General features: G+C 41.5%; 1 protein-coding gene across 3 annotated transcripts in view; it reads left to right on the top strand.

Annotated features, from left to right (window-relative positions):
• CC2D2A (coiled-coil and C2 domain containing 2A) overlaps nucleotides 1-21,960 on the top strand; it is a 142,169-nt gene that overhangs the window by 61,389 nt on the left and 58,820 nt on the right. For all 3 annotated transcript variants that reach the window (XM_081226369.1, XM_081226370.1, XM_081226371.1), the window contains 3 exons: nucleotides 2,361-2,517; nucleotides 3,491-3,726; nucleotides 14,141-14,318. In XM_081226369.1, coding sequence (XP_081082495.1) covers nucleotides 2,361-2,517; nucleotides 3,491-3,726; nucleotides 14,141-14,318 — 571 coding nt within the window. The remainder of the gene's footprint in view (nucleotides 1-2,360; nucleotides 2,518-3,490; nucleotides 3,727-14,140; nucleotides 14,319-21,960) is intronic.

Genomic DNA, 21,960 nt, shown 5'->3' with positions numbered 1-21,960 from the left:
AACATGAGACCTTTGTCGATGTGTGTTGCAGAAATCTTCGGTAGTTTTCTTTTTAGTAGTTTGCTGCTTTTTGAAGAATAGTAATTCTTAATTTTAAAGAGATAGAATATATTAGTCTTTTCTTTTCTGATCAGTGCTTTTTGTTTGAAGAAATCCTTCCCCTGAATCAAGTAGATACACTACTATATTGTATCCTGTATTCTTCGTATTAATGAAGATTAGTCTTTCAAATTCACCTTTAATCTATTTGGAATTGATCTTTGTGTGTAGTGTGGAGAAAGTATGCTTTGATAATATTTATGCAGCTGAACTGACTAGACTTTGGTACATAATTAAGAGTACAGTTATCACAACAAAACCATCTTCTGCATATTAATTCAAGAGCATTTCTGCTTCTGGTTTTGGTCCCTTCCTGTTTGTTTCATCTGTATAAGTGATGTGCCCATACATCTACATGAAACGTGACACATGAGGGCAATTATCTGATACTGTGCTTTGAAAGCAGTCAGTTTTTAGCCAAAGATAGCTGCAAATTGTGATGCTGGGGGGTTGTAATTATCGTAAAACTGAGAAAACATTCTGCAGTTTCCAGGACAAACACAAGCCTGTGCTTTATGAGGGCAGGGATCTTGTCACCACTGGATATCTGGTCCCAGACAGCACACCTGCCATGTAGTATCTGCTCAATTAATATAAAATATATAATATAATATAAAAACAAATTCAGATAGTCTGTCCCACAGAACTCGTGGATGTCTTCCAGAAATCCCAGTGTTTTGGCTTCCATATTCCATCTTCCAGGCCATCCCTTCCATCCAGAAGCAGAACATAAGTAGTTACAAGATTGTTTTCTCCTTCCTTCCTTAAGTTTAGGATAAACAAAAATTTATAGGAAATTTACCGTTAAGGTCACTTCTAGGTTACAAACTTCCTTTTTGTGATACTTCACATCCCTTCCACCCATAAGTAGCTGCGTCCTAAATTCGTTTGGAGTGCCCTTTCTTCACATTCTTGATTCATCTAGCTACCTTATGATACAGCATTATTTCTTCCTGCAAAACTATTTAAAATTCAACTAGTTTATTCATGCCTCTGATTAACAAGGAGAAAAGCAAATGAATATATATCAGAGATGGAACATAACGGGGGCCAAATTTCTCTGATGTTTATAAATGTCAGGTGTTTCCCAAGTGATTTCTTCAGTAGTAGCTTTGTAAGAGTCTGTGCCTTGGGAGCCTGTTAACTGCTAACCCACCAGGCCACACGTGTACATACACAAACGTTGGTCAGCTCTAGGCACTTGACTAGGTTTCTCTAAAAAGGAGCTGGAACTTTAGGAGAGGAGAACCTGCAGGCCAGACCATACTGATCACATTAGGAAATAAGCACAGGGGATGGGTTGAAACAACTCTGAAGAGCTGGATGGGATGTGCTGGATGCCATGCTTGCCCTCCCCCACCCTCCTCGGGAGTCACACTGCCCATCCACATGTAAAGGGCTCTGTAAAGCCCTTTGCAAAGCAACATGGAAACTTCACATTTGTTCAATCTTGTGTTGATTTGGCCACAGCACCCTTTTTTTTGTAGGGCACCTCATAGAACCAGCACTCTATAGAACACACTGTGGGAAGCACTGCTCTAGGTCAGGCTGAACATTAATGCACTGTCAGCAGAATAATCAAAGAAAAATTCAAATTGTCAATCCAAAGTCGAAAAAGTAGGTTCAGGGCTTCCCTGGTGGCGCAGTGTTTGAGAGTCCGCCTGACGATGCAGAGGACACAGGTTCGTGCCCCGGTCTGGGAAGATCCCACATGCCGTGGAGCGGCTGGGCCCGTAAGCCATGGCCGCTGAGCGCGTCCGGAGCCTGTGCTCCACAACGGAAGAGGCCACAACAGTGAGAGGCCCACATACAGCAAAAAAAAAAAAAAAAGTAGCTTCAGGGATTTGGTAGCAGCATAATGAAGTGGTCCCTCAGAGACTTGAAGAATTAACAAAATAACTACAATGAAACTGCTGCCTCTGTCAGCTGAGAATTTGCAGGCACTGTGTCAGGGTGCCATCTGGATCATCTAACAGCGTGGCTTTGTTGCTTAGTGTAAATAGATTGGGTTCATGTTCCAGCTCTTCCATTCACCAGCTGTGTGTTCTTGGGAAAGTTACTTAACCTCTCTGTGCTGCAGTCTCCTAGTGTATAAAATGCTGAAGGTAACAGTATCTGCCTCACACGGTTGTGAGCTCACCTGTGCAAAGCTTTTAGGAGAGGAGCTGCCACAGAGCAAGCCCAATACAGGTATTTGCTGCTATTATTACTCTATCACTTAATTTCAAGAAATAACTAAGGTGCTATAAATTATTTTAAAGGGAAAAAGTTGACCAGAAAGCTGATGAAGAAGCATATGAAGCAGAAATTCAGGCCGAGATAAATGAATTGTTGGAAGAGCACATGGAAGAGTACGAACAGAAGATGGAGGAATACAGAAGTGCACAGCAGCAGTGGAAAGCCTGGAAGAAAGCCCAGGTTTGTAAACAGCCTTGAACAGAGCTGACCTGGGGGACAGGAAGGGTCTGGGTAGAGGCACCTGGAGACAGGAGGAGGGAAACTGGGCAGGCAGACTGGGGTCCCCTGCCTGCTGTGCTCTGTCTCCCTACCAGCCCCCTCGCTAGGGGACAAAAGGATGAGAGAATGAACTGATTAATGCACTTGTTGAAAAAGACACCCAGCCTGCTGATACCAGAAGAAGTTTTTCCCAAAAACAGTTCTCTGTATCATCCTGTGGCTGTTTGAATGAACCAGCAATAACCTGGTAATCGCTCATGTGCCTGTCAAGCTCTGTGATACCTATTTTACTATTTTACATGGCTTACCCTATCTAATATGGGGTATTGGTGCTTCTGGACTTCCCCCAGAAAATTATATAACTTTATACATATGACCTTGCAAAACTGGGACAATAAGTAATAAGTAATCCAGGGATAATAAGTAATAGATCAGGGTGACCTGCAGTGTCAGTTGTATTCACAAGCCTTACTTTAATTTCAAGATGTATCCTTGGGACTTCCCTAGTGGTCCAGTGGTTAAGACTCTGCGCTTCCACTGTAGGGGACACAGGTTCCACTCCTGGTTGGGGAACTCCCGCATGCTGCATGTGCAGCCAAAAAGAGATGTATCCTTGGTCTTTAGAACCAATACTAATGAACAGATGAATAGTTAACTTTTTTAAGCTCTCTCTAAGGACCAGGCATGTGATAAGTTCTTTCCAGACATTACCTCATTTCAAGAGACCTGGAAAAAGTTTCCTATAATTGTTCCCACTTTGTAGACGAGAAAACTGAGGCATGGAGAGGTCAAATGGCTTAGTGAGCTGCCTGAGTGCACACAGCTGCTTGAGGTGGAGCTGGGTTTGCATCCACGTCTATCTGATTCTGAAGACTGTGCTTTTCAAAGAAGTTCCAAAATTCCTTCTGACATAAGGTTGCCTCTTACCCAACAGAGGGCCAAAAAGAAGAAAAACAAACAAGCAGTCGAAGAACATCCTGATGAGATGAAGGAGCCAGATCCCGGGGAGGAGCCTGTGAAACCCGTCCCTCCAGAGCCCACAGATCAGGCTGTGATAGAGCAACAGGTGAGGGAGAGAGCAGCCCAGAGCCGGAGGAGGCCCGGGGAGCCCACGCTGGTCCCAGAGTTGAGCCTTGCGGGGAATGTGACACCCAACGACCAGTGTCCCAGGTGAGCAGATGCTCCAAACATGAATGAGGTTGACGTGTGACACACACACTGCACCATTTGGAGTGTACATCTCCTGACTGACATGGAATGATCAGGAGAATTATGAAGTCTCTGTAGATATTTATTAGGTTGGACGATATAAAATTGCAGGTATTTGTCCAGATTTTGGTGATTTCATATGGTTCACCCACCCAGCGCATTGCCATTGGCCACTCAGGAGCTCATTACCGGAAGCTGCCTGTAGGGGACACTCTGCACGGTGCCTGCCTGCATGGCTTCTGGTTTGGAGCCTTTATCTGTAACCTCAGTGTGTCTTTTTTGTCCACTGCTGGCACATCCCCTGTCCCTGGACAGAAACCCAGATCTCTCCTTGGCCCTTGATTTCAGCTGCTCCTAGGCCAGCTGCTCTCTTTGAAGGCCTCACAGAGCCTCCCAAAGGAATTGTGGGTATTCCCTATCGTTTGAGATAAAGTCAAGGCCATCTGAGGCACACCCTCCAGATCTGGTAGAATTACATCTCTAGTCATTCGTATGTGATCCCTAAAAGTTATATAACGTTTATAAATCTATACATATAATAAGTTCATAAACACACATATATATGTTTGTCCTTTTTTTAGAAATTTATAATTTAATAAAAATATTTTAGGGCTTCCCTGGTGGCGCAGTGGTTGAGTCCACCTGCCGATGCAGGGGACCGGGTTCGTGCCCCGGTCCGGGAAGATCCCACATGCCACGGAGTGGCTGGGCCCGTGAGCCATGGCCGCTGAGCCTGTGTGTCTGGAGCCTGTGCTCCACAACGGGAGAGGCCACAACAATGAGAGGCCCACGTACCGCAAAAAAAAAAAAATATATATATATATATATATATATATATATATATATATATATATAAACAGCAAACTTAAAATATATATATATATATATTTTAAGTTTGCTGTTTATTTCTTTCCTATACTTTACGGAGATGGGTCTCAAAGTGTAACCCCAGGACCAGCACCATCAGCATCCCTGGAGAATTTGTTGGAAATTTTCAGGTTCTACTGAGACCTGCTGAATCAGAAATTCTGAGTTAGGGCCCAGAAAACTGTGTTTTCACAAGGTTTCCAGGTGATTCTGATGCATGTTAAGCCATACTGTTATCTATCAAAGGAAATATATTGAAATAATTATTACCACCAGATCCCAGGCCTAATACTCCAGTACCCAGAAGACCTATCATGAACACAGGGAATATCTCAGACTTGAATCTTCAGTACTCCACCATAGAAAGTGAGAAGTCAGCATCAGAGACATTAGGATGCAGGGGTTAACCAGGATGTCTTTATAAGACCCCACAATCTTCTTAGTTTCAAACTTCTATTAATATGTTAATAACTTACTTTTACATTGTAGCTTCCTGTGCATTTTCTTTTTCTTTTTTTTTTTTTTACATCTTTATTGGAGTATAATTGCTTTACAATGGTGTGTTAGTTTCTGCTCTATAACAAAGTGAATCAGCTATACATATACATATGTTCCCACATCTCCTCCCTCTTGCGTCTCCCTCCCTCCCACCCCTCCAGGTGGTCACAAAGCACCTAGCTGATCTCCCTGTGCTATGCGGCTGCTTCCCACTGTGCATTTTCATGTGTTCTCTCAACTTCGTAACATTCAGATGCTATACATAAGTAAACTGTTCCCCAGCACTAAATTAGCTACTTTCAGGCCACAAACACCATACCATATAACTTTGTTATGAACATTCAAAATATGTGATTTTGAGCATGTTTTTTAAAGGGAAAATTTTGGCTTTATTTTACAATCCTTTATGGTGAGTCCCATTTTGACCAAGAATGTAAGAAACCAAGAAACCAAGAAGTTTCTGAGTTTTCACTAGGCTTGGGGACTATAAACCAGATTGCCCCAAGCCAGTGATTATAAGCCACCCTCTTCATCAGGCCATCAGGTCAAAGGAGGCCATAGAGAAGACAGAGGTGTTTTAGGTCTGTTGGTGGCCTGAGGTTGCAGTATTGGGAATAAGCCTTTAAAAAACCCTGAGTGAAGTCTTTGGGGGTCTTGGATATTTCTAAAGATTTGTTGTTAAATGTCTTTTATAGAAAAAAATATTCAAGTCAACTGAGCAATTTCATGCCTGGGATGGGCCTAAATTATGGAGAGGTAAAAACTTAAAACTACCCACTCAATTTAATGAGTACAGAATTTCTATTTGGGATGATGAAAACATTCTAGAGAAGGATAGTGGTGTTGGTTGCACAACATTGTGAATGTACTTAATGCCACTGAATGGTATACTTAAAAATAGCTACATTGATAAGTGTTATGTTGTGTCTATACATCATAAAAAAAAAAAACTACCACCCAAAAAACCCTGAGTGTGTTTTAGATTTTTATGTTCTAACCTTTTAATTTCCTTAACAAACTTGAGTTGCTATTGGCTTAACCAATAACTGGAATTTGTAGTGGGCATCTCTGCAAATATGTACAATAAAATTAAAGAATGCTCCTGAAGGTTTTGATTTTTTATAACTTCGTGGCTATAAGAATGATATGCTTGGAGAGACCTTCAAGATGGCAGAGGAGTAAAACGTGGAGATCACCTTCCTCCCCACAAATACATCAGAAATACATCTACATGTGGAACAACTCCTACAGAACACCTACTGAACACTGGCAGAAGACCTAAGACTTCCCAAAAGGCAAGAAACTCCACACACACCTGGGTAGGGCAAAAGAAAAAAGAAAAAACAGAGACAAAAGAACAGGGACGGGACCTGCACCTCTGGGAGGGAGCTGTGAAGGAGGAAAGGTTTCCACACACTAGGAAGCCCCTTCACTGGTAGAGACAGGGGGTGATGGAGGGGAAGCTTCAGAGCCACAGAGGAGAGCGCAGCAACGGGGTGTGGAGGGCAAAGCGGAGAGATTCCCGCACAGAAGATTGGTGCCGACCAGCACTCACCAGCCTGAGAGGCTTGTCTGCTCACCCACTGGGGCAGGTGGGGGCTGGGAGCTGAGGCTCGAGCTTCGGAGGTCAGATCCCAGGGACAGGACTGGGGTTGGCTGCCTGAACACAGCCTGAAGGGGGCTAGTGCGCCACATCTAGCCGGAAGGGAGTCCGGGAAAAAGTCTGGAACTGCCTAAGAGGCAAGAGACCATTGTTTCAGGGTGAGCGAGGAGAGGGGATTCAGAGCACCGCCTAAACAAGCTCCAGAGATGGGTGCAAGCCATGGCTATCAGCGTGGACACCAGAGACAGGCATGAGACGCTAAGGCTGCTGCTGCAGCCACCAAGAAGCCTGTGTACGAGCACATGTCACTATCCACACCTCCCCTCCCAGGAGCCCGTGCATCCCGCCACTGCCAGGGTCCTGTGATCCAGGGACAACTTCCCCAGGAGAGCACAGGGCGCGCCTCAGGCTGCTGCAACATCACGCCGGGCTCTGCCGCCACAGGCTCACCTCACATCCGTACCCCTCTCTCCCCTGGCCTGAGTGAGCAAGAGATTCCAAATCAGCCACTCCTTTAACCCCTTCCTGTGTGGGTGAAGAATAGATGCCCTCAGGTGACCTATAAGCAAAGGCCAAAATTTAAATTTGGGGCCAAATGCAAAGCTGAACCCCAGGAGCTCTGTGAACAAAGACGAGAAAGGGAAATTTCTCCCAACAGCCTCAGAGCAGCAGCTTAAATCTCCACAGTCAACCTGATGTACCCCACATCTCTGGAATACCTGAAGAGATAACAAATCATTGCAAAATTGAGACGGTGGACTTTGGGAGCAGCTGTAGACTTGGGGTTTGCGTTCTGCATCTAATTTCTTTCTAGTTTTATGTTTAGTTTAGTATTTAGAGCTTATTTTCACTGGTAGATTTGTTTACTGATTTGGTTGCTCTCTTCCTTTTTTTTAATATGTATATTTTTTCCTTTTTTTGTAACTGTGCATGTGTATGCTTCTTTGTGTGACATTGTCTGTATAGGTTTGTTTTTACCATTTGTCCTAGTGTTCTGTCAGTCCTTTTTTATTTTTTTAGTATAGTTTTTATCACTTGTTATCATTGGTGGATTTGTTTTTTGGTTTGGTTGCTCTGTTTTTTCTTTCTTTCATTTTCTTTTTTTCTTTTTTTATTACTTTTTTATTTTTTACTTTAATAACTTTTTATTTTATTTTACATTATTTATTTCTTTCATTCCTTGTTTCTTCTTTTTTTCCATTTACTTCTAAGCCATGTGGCTGACAGGGTCTTGGTGCTCCGGCCGGGTGACAGGCCTGTGCCTCTGAGTTGGGAGAGCCAAGTTCAGGACATTGGTCCACCAGAGAACTCCTGGCTGCACATAATATCAAATGGCAACAGCTCTCCCAGAGATCACCATCTCAACGCTAAGATCCAGCTCCACTCAATGACCAGCAAGCTACAGTGCTTGACACCCTATGCCAGACAACTAGCAAGACAGGAACACAACCCCCCCCCCCATTAGCAGAGAGGTTGCCTAAAAGCATAATAAGGTCACAGACACCCCAAAACAAACCACCGGACGCATTGCTGCCCACCAGAAAGACAAGATGCAGCTCATCCACCAGAACACAGGCACCAGCCACCTCCACCAGGAAGCCTACACAACCCACTGAACCAACCTTAGCCACTGGGAGCAGACACCAAAAACAATGGGAACTACGACCTGCAGCCTGAGAATAGGTGACCCCAAACACAGTAAGTTAAGCAAAATGAGAAGACAGAGAAAAACACAGCAGATGAAGGAGCAAGGTAAAAGCCTACCAGACCAAAATAATGAAGAGGAAATAAGCAGTCTACCTGAAAAAGAATTCAGAGTAATGATAGTAAAGATGAGCCAAAATCTTGAAAATAGAAAGGAGAAAATACAAGAAACATTTAACAAGGACCTAGAAGAACTGAAGAGCAAACAAACAATGATGAACAACACAATAAATGAAATTAACAATTCTCTAGAAGGAATAAATAGAAGAATAACTGAGGCAGAAGAAAGGATAACTGACCTGGATGATAAAATACTGGAAATAACTACCACAGAGCAGAATAAAGAAAAAAGAATGAAAAGAATTGAGGACAATCTCAGAGACCTCTGGGACAACATTAAACACACCAACATTTGAATTATAGGGGTCCCAGAAGAAGAAGAGAAAAAGAAAGGGACTGAGAAAATATTTGAAGAGATTATAGTTGAAAACTTCCCTAAAATGGGAAAGGAAATAGTCCATCAAGTCCAGGAAGCATAGAGAGTCCCATACAGGACAAATCCAAGGAGAAACACACCAAGACACATATTAATTAAACTATCAAAAATTAAATACAAAGAAAAAATATTAAAAGCAGCAAGGGAAAAACAACAAACAACACACAAGGGAATCCCCATCAGGATAACAGCTCATCTTTCAGCAGAAACTCTGCAAGCCAGAAGGGAGTGGCAGGACATATTTAAAGAGATGAAAGGGAAAAACCTACAACCAAGATTATTCTACTCTATCTCATTCAGATTTGACAGACAAATTAAAACCTTTACAGACAAGCAAAAGGTAAGAGAATTCAGCACCACCAAACCAGCTTTACAACAAATGCTAAAGGAACTTCTTTAGGCAGGAAACACAAGAGAAGGAAAAAACCTACAATAACAAAACAAAAACAATTAAGAAAATGGTAACAGGAACATACATTTCGATAACTACCTTAAATGTAAGTGGATTAAATGCTCCAAACAAAAGACATAGACTGGTTGAATGGATACAAAAACAAGACACGTATATATGCTGTCTACAAGACACCCATTTTGACCTAGGGACACATACAGACTGAAAGTGAGGGGATGGAAAAAGATATTCTATGCAAATGGAAATCAGACAAGAGCTGGAGTAGCAATTCTCATATCATACAAAATAGACTTTAAAATAAAGACAATTACAAGAGACAAAGAAGGACACTACATAATGATCAAGGGATCAATCCAAGAAGCAGGTAAAACAATTGTAAATATCTATGCACCCAACATAGGAGCAACTCAATACATAAGGCAAATGCTAACAGCCATAGAAGGGGAAATCAACAGTATCACATTCATAGTAGGGGACTTTAAAACCCAACTTTCACCAATGGACAGATCATCCAAAATGAAAATAAATAAGGAAACACAAGCTTTAAATGATACATTAAACAAGATGGACTTAATTGATATTTTCAGGACATTGCATCCAAAAACAACAGAATACACTTTCTTCTCAAGTGCTCATGGAACATTCTGCAGGATAGATCATATCTTTGGTCACAAATCAAGCCTTGGTAAATTTAAGAAAACTGAAATCATATCAAGTATATTTTCTGACCAAAATGCTATGAGACTAGATATCAATTACAGGAAAAAATCTGTAAAAGATACAAACACATGGAGCCTAAACAATACACTACTAATAACCAAGATATCACCGAAGAAATCAAAGAGGAAATCAGAAAACACCTAGAAACAAATGACAATGAAAACACGATGATCCAAAACCTATGGGATGCAGCAAAAGCAGTTCTAAGAGGGAAGTTTCTAGCAATACAATCCTACCTCAAGAAACAAGAAACATCTCAAATAAACAACCTAACCATACACCTAAAGCAGAGAAAGAATAATAAAAAAAAAAAAAAGCAGAAGAAAAGAAATAATAAAGATCAGATCAGAAATAAATGAAAAAGAAATGAAGGAAACTAAAGTAAAGATCAATAAATCTAAAAGCTGGTTCTTTGAGAAGATAAACAAAATTGATAAACCATTAGCCAGACTCATCATGAAAAAAAGGGAGAAGACTCAAATCAATAGAATTAGAAGTGAAAAAGGATAAGTGACAACTGACACTACAGAAATACATAGGATCATGAGAGATTACTACAAGCAACTATATGCCAATAAAATGGACAACCTGGAAGAAATGGACAAATTCTTAGAAAAGTACAACTGTCTGAGACTGAACCAGGAAGAAACAGAAAATATAAACAGACCAATCACAAGCAATGGAATTCAGACTGTGATTAAAAATCTTCCAACGAACAAAAGCCCAGGACCAGATGGCTTCACAGGTGAATTTTATCAAACATTTAGAGAAGAGCAAACACCTGTCCTTCTCAAACTCTTCTAAAATATAGCAGAGGAAGGAACACTCCCAAACTCATTCTACGAGGCCACCGTCACCCTGATACCAAAACCAGACAAAGATGTCACAAAAAATGAAAACTACAGGCCATTATCACTGATGAACATAGATGCAAAAATCCTCAACAAAATACTAGCAAACAGAATCCAAGAGCACATTAAAAGGATCATACACCCTGATCAAGTGGGGTTTATCTCAGGGATTCAAGGATTCTTCAATATACACGAATCAATCAATATGATAAACCATATTAACAAATTGAAGGAGTAAAACCATATGATCACCTCAATAGATGCAGAAAAAGCTTTTGACAAAATTCAACACCCATTTATGATAAAAACTCTCCGGAAAGTAGGCATAGAGGGAACTTTCCTCAACATAATAAAGGCCATATATGACAAACCCACAGGCAACATTGTTCTCAATGGTGACAAACTGAAACCATTTCCACTAAGATCAGGAACAAGACAAGTTTGCCCACTCTCACCACTATTATTCAACATAGATTGGGAAGTTTTAGCCACAGCAATCAGACAAGAAAAAGAAATAAAAAGAATGCAAATCAGAAAAGAAGAAGTAAAGCTGTCACTGTTTGCAGAAGATGACATGATACCATACATAGAAAATCCTAAAGAGGCTACCAGAAAACTACTAGAGCTAATCAATGAATTTGGTAAAGTTTCAGGATACAGAATTAATGCACAGAAATCTCTTGCATTCCTATACACTAATGATGAAAAATCTGAAAGAGAAATTAAGGAAACACTCCCATTTACCACTGCAACAAAGAGAATAAACTACCCAGGAATAAACCTACCTAAGGAAACAAAAGACCAGTATGCAGAAAACTATAAGACACTGATGAAAGAAATTAAAGATGATACAAATAGATGGAGACATACACCATGCTCTTTCTTGGATTGGAAGAATCAACATTGTGAAAATGACTATACACCCAAAGCAATCTACAGATTCAATGCAATCCCTATGAAACTACCAATGGCATTTTTCACAGAACTAGAACAAAAAATTTCACAATTTGTATGGAAACACAAAAGACCGCGAACAGCCAAAGGAATCTTGAGAAAGAAAAACGGAGCAGCAGGAATCAGGCTCCTGGACTTCAGACTACACTGCAAAGCTATGTTAATCAAGACAATATGGTACTGGCACAAGAACAGAAATATTGATCAATGGAACAGGATAGAAAGCCCGGAGATAAACCCATGCACATATGGTCACCTTATTTTTGATAAAGGAGACAAGAATGTACAATGGAGAAAAGACAGCCTCTTCAATAAGTGGTGCTGGGAAAATTGGACAGCTACATTTAAAAGAATGAAATTTGAACACTCCCTAAGACCATACACAAAAAGCAACTCAAAATGGATTAAAGACCTAAATGTAAGGCCAGACACTATAAAACTCTTAGAGGAAAACATAGGCAGAACACTCCATGACATAAATCACAGCAAGATCCTTTTTGACCCACCTCCTAGGGAAATGGAAATTAAAACAAAAATAAACAAGTGGAACCTAATGAAACTTAAAACTTTCGCACAGCAAAGGAAACCATAAGCAAGATGAAAAGACAACCCTCAGAATTGGAGAAAATATTTGCAAATGAATCAACTGACAAAGGAGTAATCTCCAAAATTTACAAGAAGCTCATGCAGCTCAATACCAAATAAACAAACAACACAATCCAAAAATGGGCAGAAGATCTAGATAGATATTTCTCCAAAGAAGATACATAGATTGCTAACAAACACATGAAAGAATGCTAAACATCACTAATCATTGGAGAAATGCAAATCAAAGCTACAATGAGGTATCACTTCACACCAGTCAGAATGGCCATCATCAAACAATCTACAAACAATAAATGCTGGAGAGATTGTGGAGAAAAGGGAACCCTCTTGCACTGTTGGTGGGAATGTAAATCGATACAGCCAGTATGGAGAACAGTATGGCAGTTCCTTAAAAAACTAAAAATAGAACTACCATATGACCCAGCAATCTCGCCACTGGGCATATCCCCTGAGAAAGCCATAATTCAAAAAGAGACGTGTCGCAATGTTCATTGCAGCAATATTTACAATTGCCAGGGCATGGAAGCAACCTAAGTGTCCATCCACAGATGAACGGATAAAGAAGATGTGGCACATATATACAGTGTAATATTACTCAGCCATAAAAAGAAATGAAATTGAGTTATTGAGGTGGATGTACCTAGAGTCTCTCATACAGAGTGAAGTAAGTCAGAAAGAGAAAAACAAATACCAGATGCTAACACATATATATGGAATCAAAAAAACAATTGTTCTGAAGAACCTAGGGGCAGGACAGGAATAAAGACGCAGCCGTAGAGAATGGACTTGAGGACACGGGGAGGGGGAAGGGTAAGCTGGGATGAAGTGAGAGAGTGGCATGGACTTATGTACACTACCATATGTAAAATAGATAGCTAGTGGGAAGCAGCCGCCTAGCACAGGGAGATCAGCTCCGTGCTCTGTGACCACCTAGAAGGGTGGGATAGGGAGGATGGGAGGGAGACACAAGAAGGATGAGATATGGGGATATATGTATATGTATAGCTGATTCACTTTGTTATAAAGCAGAAACTAACACACCATTGTAAAGCAACTATACTCCAGTATAGATGTTAAAAAAAAAAAAAAGAATGATATGCTTGCCTGGATACTTCCTATCTTCTATTGGGATGCAAATGACCTTTAACAATACGGAACATTTCTTAATCCCCCGCAGCCAGTGAGCAGTGACTCACCATCGGAAAGTGTTAAGAAAAAACTTGGATCTTGGAAAAGCAGAGTTGACCCAACTGCTACAATATGCTATTATATTTTTAGGTTAAAACATCCTCCCCAAACATAAATCACTACTAGCCTTTATGGTCTGAACTCACTCCATTTAACAAATAATATAATTCTGTTTACTTTAAACTTTGGAATACAAATGTAAGGGTTGTTTGAAATAATTAAGGAGACTGTAGCACAGTGATGCTTTAGAACAGTTCTAAATCCCCTGTGGCCTTTTCAGGGCCTCTTATTTCATATCACACATATTATGATATTAAGCTCTGCAAGACCTATGGCTGCCTTGGTTCAATGAAGGCTAAAGTGACTAAAGCTCCAGCTCCAGTGTATCTTATTCTGGTCAGTGCCCATTTGTCAAACACTCCAGTTTTACTTAGTAAATGAATACTGACCCACCAGTGAACTGTCTCACTCTGCAGGGTAGAGGTCTTGCGAAGGGAGGATGTCAAGAGGCGCTCGCTGTATTTAAAGGTGACCTTCAACAACAAGGAAGTGTCCAGGACTGACAGTCGGCCACTTGGGGCTGACTTCCGTGTTCACTTTGGACAGATTTTCAACTTGCAAATATTCAACTGGCCGGAGAGTTTAACACTTCAGGTACATATTTTAATTATAGTCACTGTTCCAAGAATTTTTGGTCATCACAGGTGCGAGATGGTTTTAAATCATCCATTGGCTATGCTGGTGTCCTGATAGACTCTCAAGGGTAACAAAAGGTCAGCTCTTCCTGGGCATGTCTTAAGGTCTTGGCAGAAAAGATCTGTTACCCCACTTGGCTCCTAGAAATGCTGGCAGTAACTGGCCACAGTGCTCAAGTGTGTGTCTCTAGATGAGGTGGGGGGGATGAGGGAGGATGGGGGACCGTAGAGAGGTCTCTGGCTCATTCATCGGAGAACTTCAACGTCACGCTCTACCAAGATCCTAGCATAATGTACCAGAGAAATCAACTTCTATAATCACAGGTGGTTATAATGGAGGGTTGGGGTACAGGTGCTAGGATCCCCCCAAATAAATAAAGCTCCCACTAGCCTAAATGCCACCATTAGCAATATATTTATTTGTGTCTGTTTTAGTTTCCTAAGGCTGCCATAATGAAGCACCACAAACTTGGTGACTTAAGACAATAGCCATTTATTCTCTCACTGTTCTGGAGGCCCTGAAGTCTGAAATCAAGGTGTCAGTGGGGCTGTGCTCCCTCCAAAAGCTCTAGAAAAGAACCCTTCCTGCCTCTTCAGCTCCTGGTGACTCCAGGTGTTCCTTGGCTTGTGGTAGCATCACTCCCATCTCTGCTTCCGTCTACACATGGCCTTCTCATGTCTGTGTGTCCTTTTTGGTCTCTTACAAGGACACTCTCGTTAGACTTACGACCCACCCTAATCCAGTATACGCTCATCTGGATCTTTAACTAATTACACCTGGAAACACCCTATTTCCTAATAAGGTCACATTCTGTGGTTCCAGGTAGACATGAATTTTTAGAGGACACTATTCAATCTACTACAGTGTCTTAGGCTTGCTGTTCTTATGGCGAAACCTCTCTTATGATGCTGACAGATTCTCTTTTATGATACTAATAGGCATGTTACTTAGGCTTGCAAATATGTGGCACAGGTGTCTTTGTTTGCCATCTACCACCCATGCAGAAATCACTGATCCTCATCCACCACTTGTGCAGAAATTTCTCATTCTTATCCACCACCCTTGCCAGAAATGACCATTGATCATGCCTATTTTCCCCCACTGAGCCTGGATATAACTTCATAACAGTTCTCAACACTGTACTCCAGGCTGCCACTACCTACTGATTGTAATTGACATTAAGTCTGCAGATACAATTACAGTTATGTAATTACTAAAATATTTAAATACTTCTCTACTGAATAGCAAAGAGTTTCCATCCTGGACCCCCAAAATGCCACCCTGGCCACATAGACCCCACTTCCAAGACCCTCTGGACCTTCTTACAATGGACCAGTTAAAGGGTATGTCTGAACAAGGTTAATGCCTCCAGGACCCTGTTCCCTTGTACAGTAACAGCTCTTGTGATTGGTTAGCACTTGGCTGTGAGTACTGTTCAACGTTTTGAATATCAACCCCTGTCTAGACTCAGGTAGTTGAAAACCTTCTAAAACTGGTAGAGGAAGTTTGAAACAGCTAAGATAGGGGGTTATTTTGACAGTGGGAAGGAAGCACAGCAGAAATGCTCAGAATGAAGTAGGGATGCCAAGAAATGAGATGGTGACCCTGACCGGGTCAGCACTGGGCACCCAAGGTCAACCAACTGGGTTTGGGGCTTTCCAGAGACTGTGGCAATTTTATCCTTCTCCTTTCATCCCTGATCTGGGGGTGGTGAGGGCTGAGGGTGATCCTCATGTACAAAGCACCTAGCATCATGACTCAGGCCAAATTCCTTTGCTGTGCTGATAACAGCATTGATAGCTACAAAATTGAAAAATGTTTTTCTGGAAAGTTTAGTGCTAGGCTTAGTCCAGTCACTCATATAATTCTGCAAAAACCCATCTGATTTTTAAGAAAATGTCTATGTATTTGGGAACTTAAGAAAAACAGAACGAACTTACTTTGCTGCTCAACTTAATATAGGTGAGAGGAGAAAGTAAGGAGATTTTGTTAAAGAATGATATGAGAAAGGGGATTGAATGCGGAGGTTTGGTGAAAATGTGAGTTTTTCTTAAGCCTGAAAATTCCCTATGAATATCCGTGGGAAAATAATCTCTACATTTCTGCATGATGGGGTGATGGTGCCTGAAGGTGAGAGCAGAGAGTCACCCAGCTCTGCACTGGGAAGGGAAGCTGAGGGCACCTCCAGGTGGATGGTTGGTGGGCTTGCCTGTGCTAACAACCCTGCCCATGGTGCCAGGTCCACGCCGACTATCCATCCCCGCTCCTCTGGAGCCCCTGCTGAGCTTGACTGCCTACGTGGAGGGCTCCTCTTCCTCCGTCCTCTTAGAAAAGTTGTGTCTGAGGGGCTCTGAGATCCTGCTGACTGGGTTTCATCCCATCATCTGTCCCTGTGAGAGGCACCATTATTTGAGTCACTTAACTACGAGGCACCATGGATCCAAAGACACAATCCCATTTCAGATTTGTTGAAATTAGAAAATCTGGTATTCTTTGTACCACTAACACCTGATTAAGAGAGGCCTTTCTTAGCCGGAGATTCTCTGCCGTGCAGAGCCTGAAGGCACTGTCTTTCTGTTTGCATGGCGAAGGGCTTTGGAACATTTAAAATCCAAATGCCTTTGGGCGGAGGGTCACACCCTGCTGGTTCTGAAGCCCCGCATCTTTACTGCTTCCCGCATAAATCCTCCTGCCCTGGCCCTGCACACTTGCGTGTGCTTAAGCTACAGTTTAAAGCAAGACTTAACTGCACAGGGAAAACTGTCTAAGTGAAGAATAAAACTTGATGGAGAAAGTAAATAAACACAAACTCCAAAAGCCAGCTCGATGCTTTGCTGTCACCTTCTCTTCACCATGTGAGGTTGCTGGGGGCGCTTAAGAGTCTTACCTGTCCCGCATCCACAGAATAGCAAAGATTTCGGCTATGCAGAGTTTGCCGCCTTGTTTGAGATTCATCCTTGACTCCTCCTCCCCTTCCTCCCCTGCAGAGGAAAACCTGATGTTGAGCAAGACGCAGATTCACGTGAGAAGATCAGATAGAGAGCTAGAGGGAAGCCAGGGAGAGCAGCAGACAGAACATGGCAGGTAGGAAGGACTGGGGGCCTCGGAAGAGACCCTCCCACACTGAAGCTAGTGCGAAGGACAGGAGAGAAGGCCCTGGCATCCGGGTGTCTGGCCTGCGTCCCTGTTGGTTGGTGAGAGCTCAGACCAACTGGCCAGTCTGTGAAACCCTCTCCCACTCTAGGCCATCCTAAATGTTCTGAATTACCATGTAGGAAAGACATCCTCCACCTTCCACTAATGTACCAAGACTTTATTTCACATATATTCTAATACATAAAGGAAGCCTCCTATACTATCTCCCATTGACTCTCTTGAATATTAACTTGATATGGATGTTATAATCAAAACAATTTTTTAAAGTAATGTGAAAAGGCTATTCTCTAAAATATTATGAATTTTTAAATAAAAAAACAAAACTTTATCCTACAGTATTAAGAATATACTTGTAAGCTATTATCTTGGCCTTAAGAGCTGAATCATATCATCTTTAAAAAATTACAAATTAAAGGAGTCTTTGGTAAGTTCTTAAACTATGCATAAAGATTTGATAACTGATCAAATTACATATCATAATGGCTCAATGGCTTAATTTTTTATAATTGAGTAGTGGTTATAGATGAAATTAATTTAGAGGATATTGTATTTTGACTGTCTAGGAATAGTACTGTGCCATTTGGAAGTTTTCCATATAACTGCAAGTTTTGAATTAGGGAAGGTTCAAGGATTATTGGCAACTTCAGGAGGATAAGAAAAATCACCTTAAATGCATCTGTTTCTGCCAGTGCTATCAGATCTCTTTAGAGGGTAATGTGTTTCAGAAAATGTTCCAAGATTGTCAGAACTACAGTGCATCAGCTGATGACTCAACAACCAAGCCCTGAATGTTGCTTAATTGTTGAGAGCCAGCTGAGGGTCTGATGCTGAGCCAGGAGTGTAGTGGAGCATTGGAAGCCATGTATAAAGGGAGGTATACACGGCCCTGTCTCAGGGATCTTTAAATCCAGCTAGGAGATGAGAGAGAGACAACTACAAAGAAGCAGTGCTCAGCACAGTACGATACACAGGACTGTTGAAGGGAACAGTGTTGATTGTGATGTTTGACTTCTTGCATGTTTTGAACCACAAGGCTCAGTGTTTCCTAGCCAGGCTTGAGACAGGAATGCCAGGGCAGCCTTACAAAGCAGAAGATAAGTCCACAGGCTGGCCCAGAAAGCCAAGAGTGAGGGGATGGGGTTGGGCCTCACAGCGGAAATGGGAGGAAGGAATTAATTAAAGCAACACTGCAGCCTTGAAAGAAGGATTGACAGGACTTGATGATGGTTTGACTAGACGGAGTAAAAAGAAAAGGAATCAAAGTTGGCCCCAAGGGAAGGGTGAGATGGGACTTCACAGGATGGGAGCTGGAATGGGACCAGAGCCCTCCCAGAAAGGTCTTGAAAAGGTCTGGCTTCTGAGGTCATTCCAAAATAAATGCTTGGTGTTTCACAAAAATGAAGTTTGATTTAGAAATAAAAAAGCTTTGTGATAATGACCTTCACTTCCTTATCATTCACATCTATAATATCACCCCATATTCATCTTCTTGACTCCCCAAAACTAACAGCTGTTGTGTAATACTGCTGGCTGGCTTTGAAATATCTTAGCATTATTATTTTTTCCTTATGAAGCAATCCTGTTGAGCTTTCATATTCCTGGCATGCGGATTGAGATAGGGAACTTTTCCTTTTAACCAAGTTGGCAATAACTCGAGTTTCCCTTCCCAGAGCCTCTCCTGATTTCTCTGGCTCTTCTGCAGAATTGCACTCTCCAAGTGGGAAAACCAATCCTATTTGGAGAAGTGTCCTTGATAACCCTCCTGTAGTTCACTGGGACAGGGGGAGAGAAAATAAAGATACCAAAAGGAGACTTCCGCCCAGAAGCTTGGCAGGGAAAGGAAGGAGGGAAATGGATCAGGAGTCTGAAAGGGGACCATGGTTTACATTAGGGTATAGTTGACTGGAGCACATTTGTCAGCTGTGGGAAAAGCAGCCAGTCCAGAAAAGATTGATGACTTGGAAAATATAAAGGAAAGTTGTAGGGGGAGTGGGTGGGAGAAAGGAAGCAAAGAGGGTGGGAGTGTTGAGGGAAGGAATGCCACAGGATACTGGGAAGGGTGGGATCAAGACAGAATAGCATGGTCCTTTGAGTCAAGAGTGATGACACAAGGGAGGGGGTGGAGGGCTGGCCGTAAGGGGGTTCACCTCCAATGCCCACAGCCTTTTCAGTGAAGGAAGGGAGTCTGTGGGCACAAGAGTAAGGATGGTTTGATCCAACACTGAAGGGAAATGGGGACATCAACCAAGAGACAATTAACAGACTGGACGATAACCTCACCAGTGGCTGAGATGACAGGGCAGCCACTTATACCAAATCCAACACCACCATGTGCAAAATATGAAACTGCTGTGTTTTGTTTTGCTTTGTTTTGTTTAGGTTTTAAAATAAGAGAAACATGACTTAAGACCATGCAGTACAAACTACTTCACGATGGATTTTTTTTTATCTAAACTTAATGCCCCTACATTTCTAAGGTTTGTCTTATCTATACAGTTCTAAATACTGTTAGCAGGTAAATTTGCACCAGAGTGTTGAGTTAAAGCAAACACCATTCCAAATGCAGGAGAAGTTAATAAGAATCACATAAATAGTTCCAATTTGGTAGCAGTTGATCTAATTGCTATTCTGAATTCAGTGCTGCCTTGCTTTATACAACAGGAATTTTTGAACAGTTGAACATAAATTATATTTCCTGTCTTGTTTCTTCATTAACATTCCACCTTCAAACACACACACACAAACACTCATTTTGCTTAGAGCAGTGCTTCTCAATGGAGATTATGTTGCCCCCCCACTGGGGGAGGGGTGCCTTTTGGCAATGTCTGGAGACATTTTAATGATCACAAGTGCTGAGGAGCTACTGGCACCTCTAATAAGTCGAGGCCAGGGATGCTGCTAAACATCTTACAATGTACAGGACAGTATACTGCAACAAAGAATTGTTCAGCCCCAAATGTCAACAGTGCTGAGGTTGAGAACCCCTGACTTAGAAAGAAAATGAAAATTAAACTTAATTATACAAAAAGTAATTTGCAAATATCTATAAAGCCCAAAGTGCCCATTTTCTGATTTTTTTTTTTTTTCGGTACGCGGGTCTCTCACTGTAGTAGCCTCTCCCGTTGCGGAGCACAGCCTCCAGACGTGCAGGCCCAGCAGCCATGGCTCACGGGACCAGCCGCTCCACGGCATGTGGGATCCTCCCAGACCGGGGCACAAACCTGTGTCCCCTGCATCGGCAGGAGGACTCTCAACCACTGCGCCACCAGGGAAGCCCTCATTTTCTGATTTTTAAAAATAGCATTTCATCCTAGCATTAAATAGAACTGCTATTTAAAAAATTAAGGTGTCTTGCAAAGACAGATCTTACATGTTAAAGTTTAATTTAAATAAAAGAAATTCTTATTTTACAAAGCTTACTAACATCAACTGGCTACCTTAAAAAAGTAGGGTAAAAAGTTTAGGAAATTTTTGGATTTTTTTTTTTTTTTTTTGGCTTTGTGGGATGGTATCCATTTTTCCTTATTTAAAAAAAAAAAAAAAAAGTTGATAACTACCTTCTGAGACAGTAGTCCCAATCAGCAAACCCTCCATTCCCCCAGAGTTTGTAGTTGCCTCTGTCATACAGACTCAGCACCAAGACTCTCCAATTCATTTCCTCTCTGACATTAGACAGGAATGTGTTTCTGGAGACAGGGAAACAGACCCTTCCACTGACATCTACCAGAAATGCCCTTTATGTAGTAACTGCATGTTTTATGGGCCATCATTAACCGTGGTGACCAGCACAGGCACATCCACAAGGAATTAAAAATCAAAACAGAAGCTCAGAGGCATCTCTTAAAGTTCTTCCACTATAAAATACTTATAAACTATTAAAGTCCAGCAGGGATGTTTTTGCAAAGCCACTGGAGTCAGATAATATAGAAACTTTGTCCTGTGCAGCTGAGTAAACAAACACTGAATTCTATTATGGAAGGGGATATAAGTAATCTGAAAAATATTTGGATTTGTTTTTATTTTTAGATGTGTTTCACACCCTGATTTAGTTGCCCTGGGTGTTGGGTTGTTTGGGAATTCATTAGTCATAGGAGTGGTTAAGAGAGACACAAAGTCAGGCAAGATTTAACTAAATACTAAATACTGCATTTATGTCATCTTGTGAAGCATTTTACCAGCATAAATGGTATTTTCTGACTGTTGGTATGGTTTCTGTTGCCTTAACTTGAAGGGTTTTATTAGCTCCTGATTTTTTTTCAAGCATTTAAGGCTTAATGTAGTTTGTTTTTCACCTCCTTGCCCTTGGGTTCCCAGAAATAGAGATGATTTAATTATAAATATGGAATATGCCATAAAATTCCTATAAGGCCTCAGAAACTTAATGTCTTCCTTGAAAAAAAATAGTGTGTCTTGAAAAGACATTCTTACAAGTTAAAATTTAAGT

Source organism: Mesoplodon bidens (assembly GCF_964165515.1).
Source record: "Mesoplodon bidens genome assembly, chromosome: 1".
NCBI classification, from domain to species: Eukaryota; Metazoa; Chordata; class Mammalia; order Artiodactyla; family Ziphiidae; genus Mesoplodon; species Mesoplodon bidens.
Note: the sequence above shows the minus strand (reverse complement) of the source record. Positions and strands in the feature narration are given on the sequence as shown.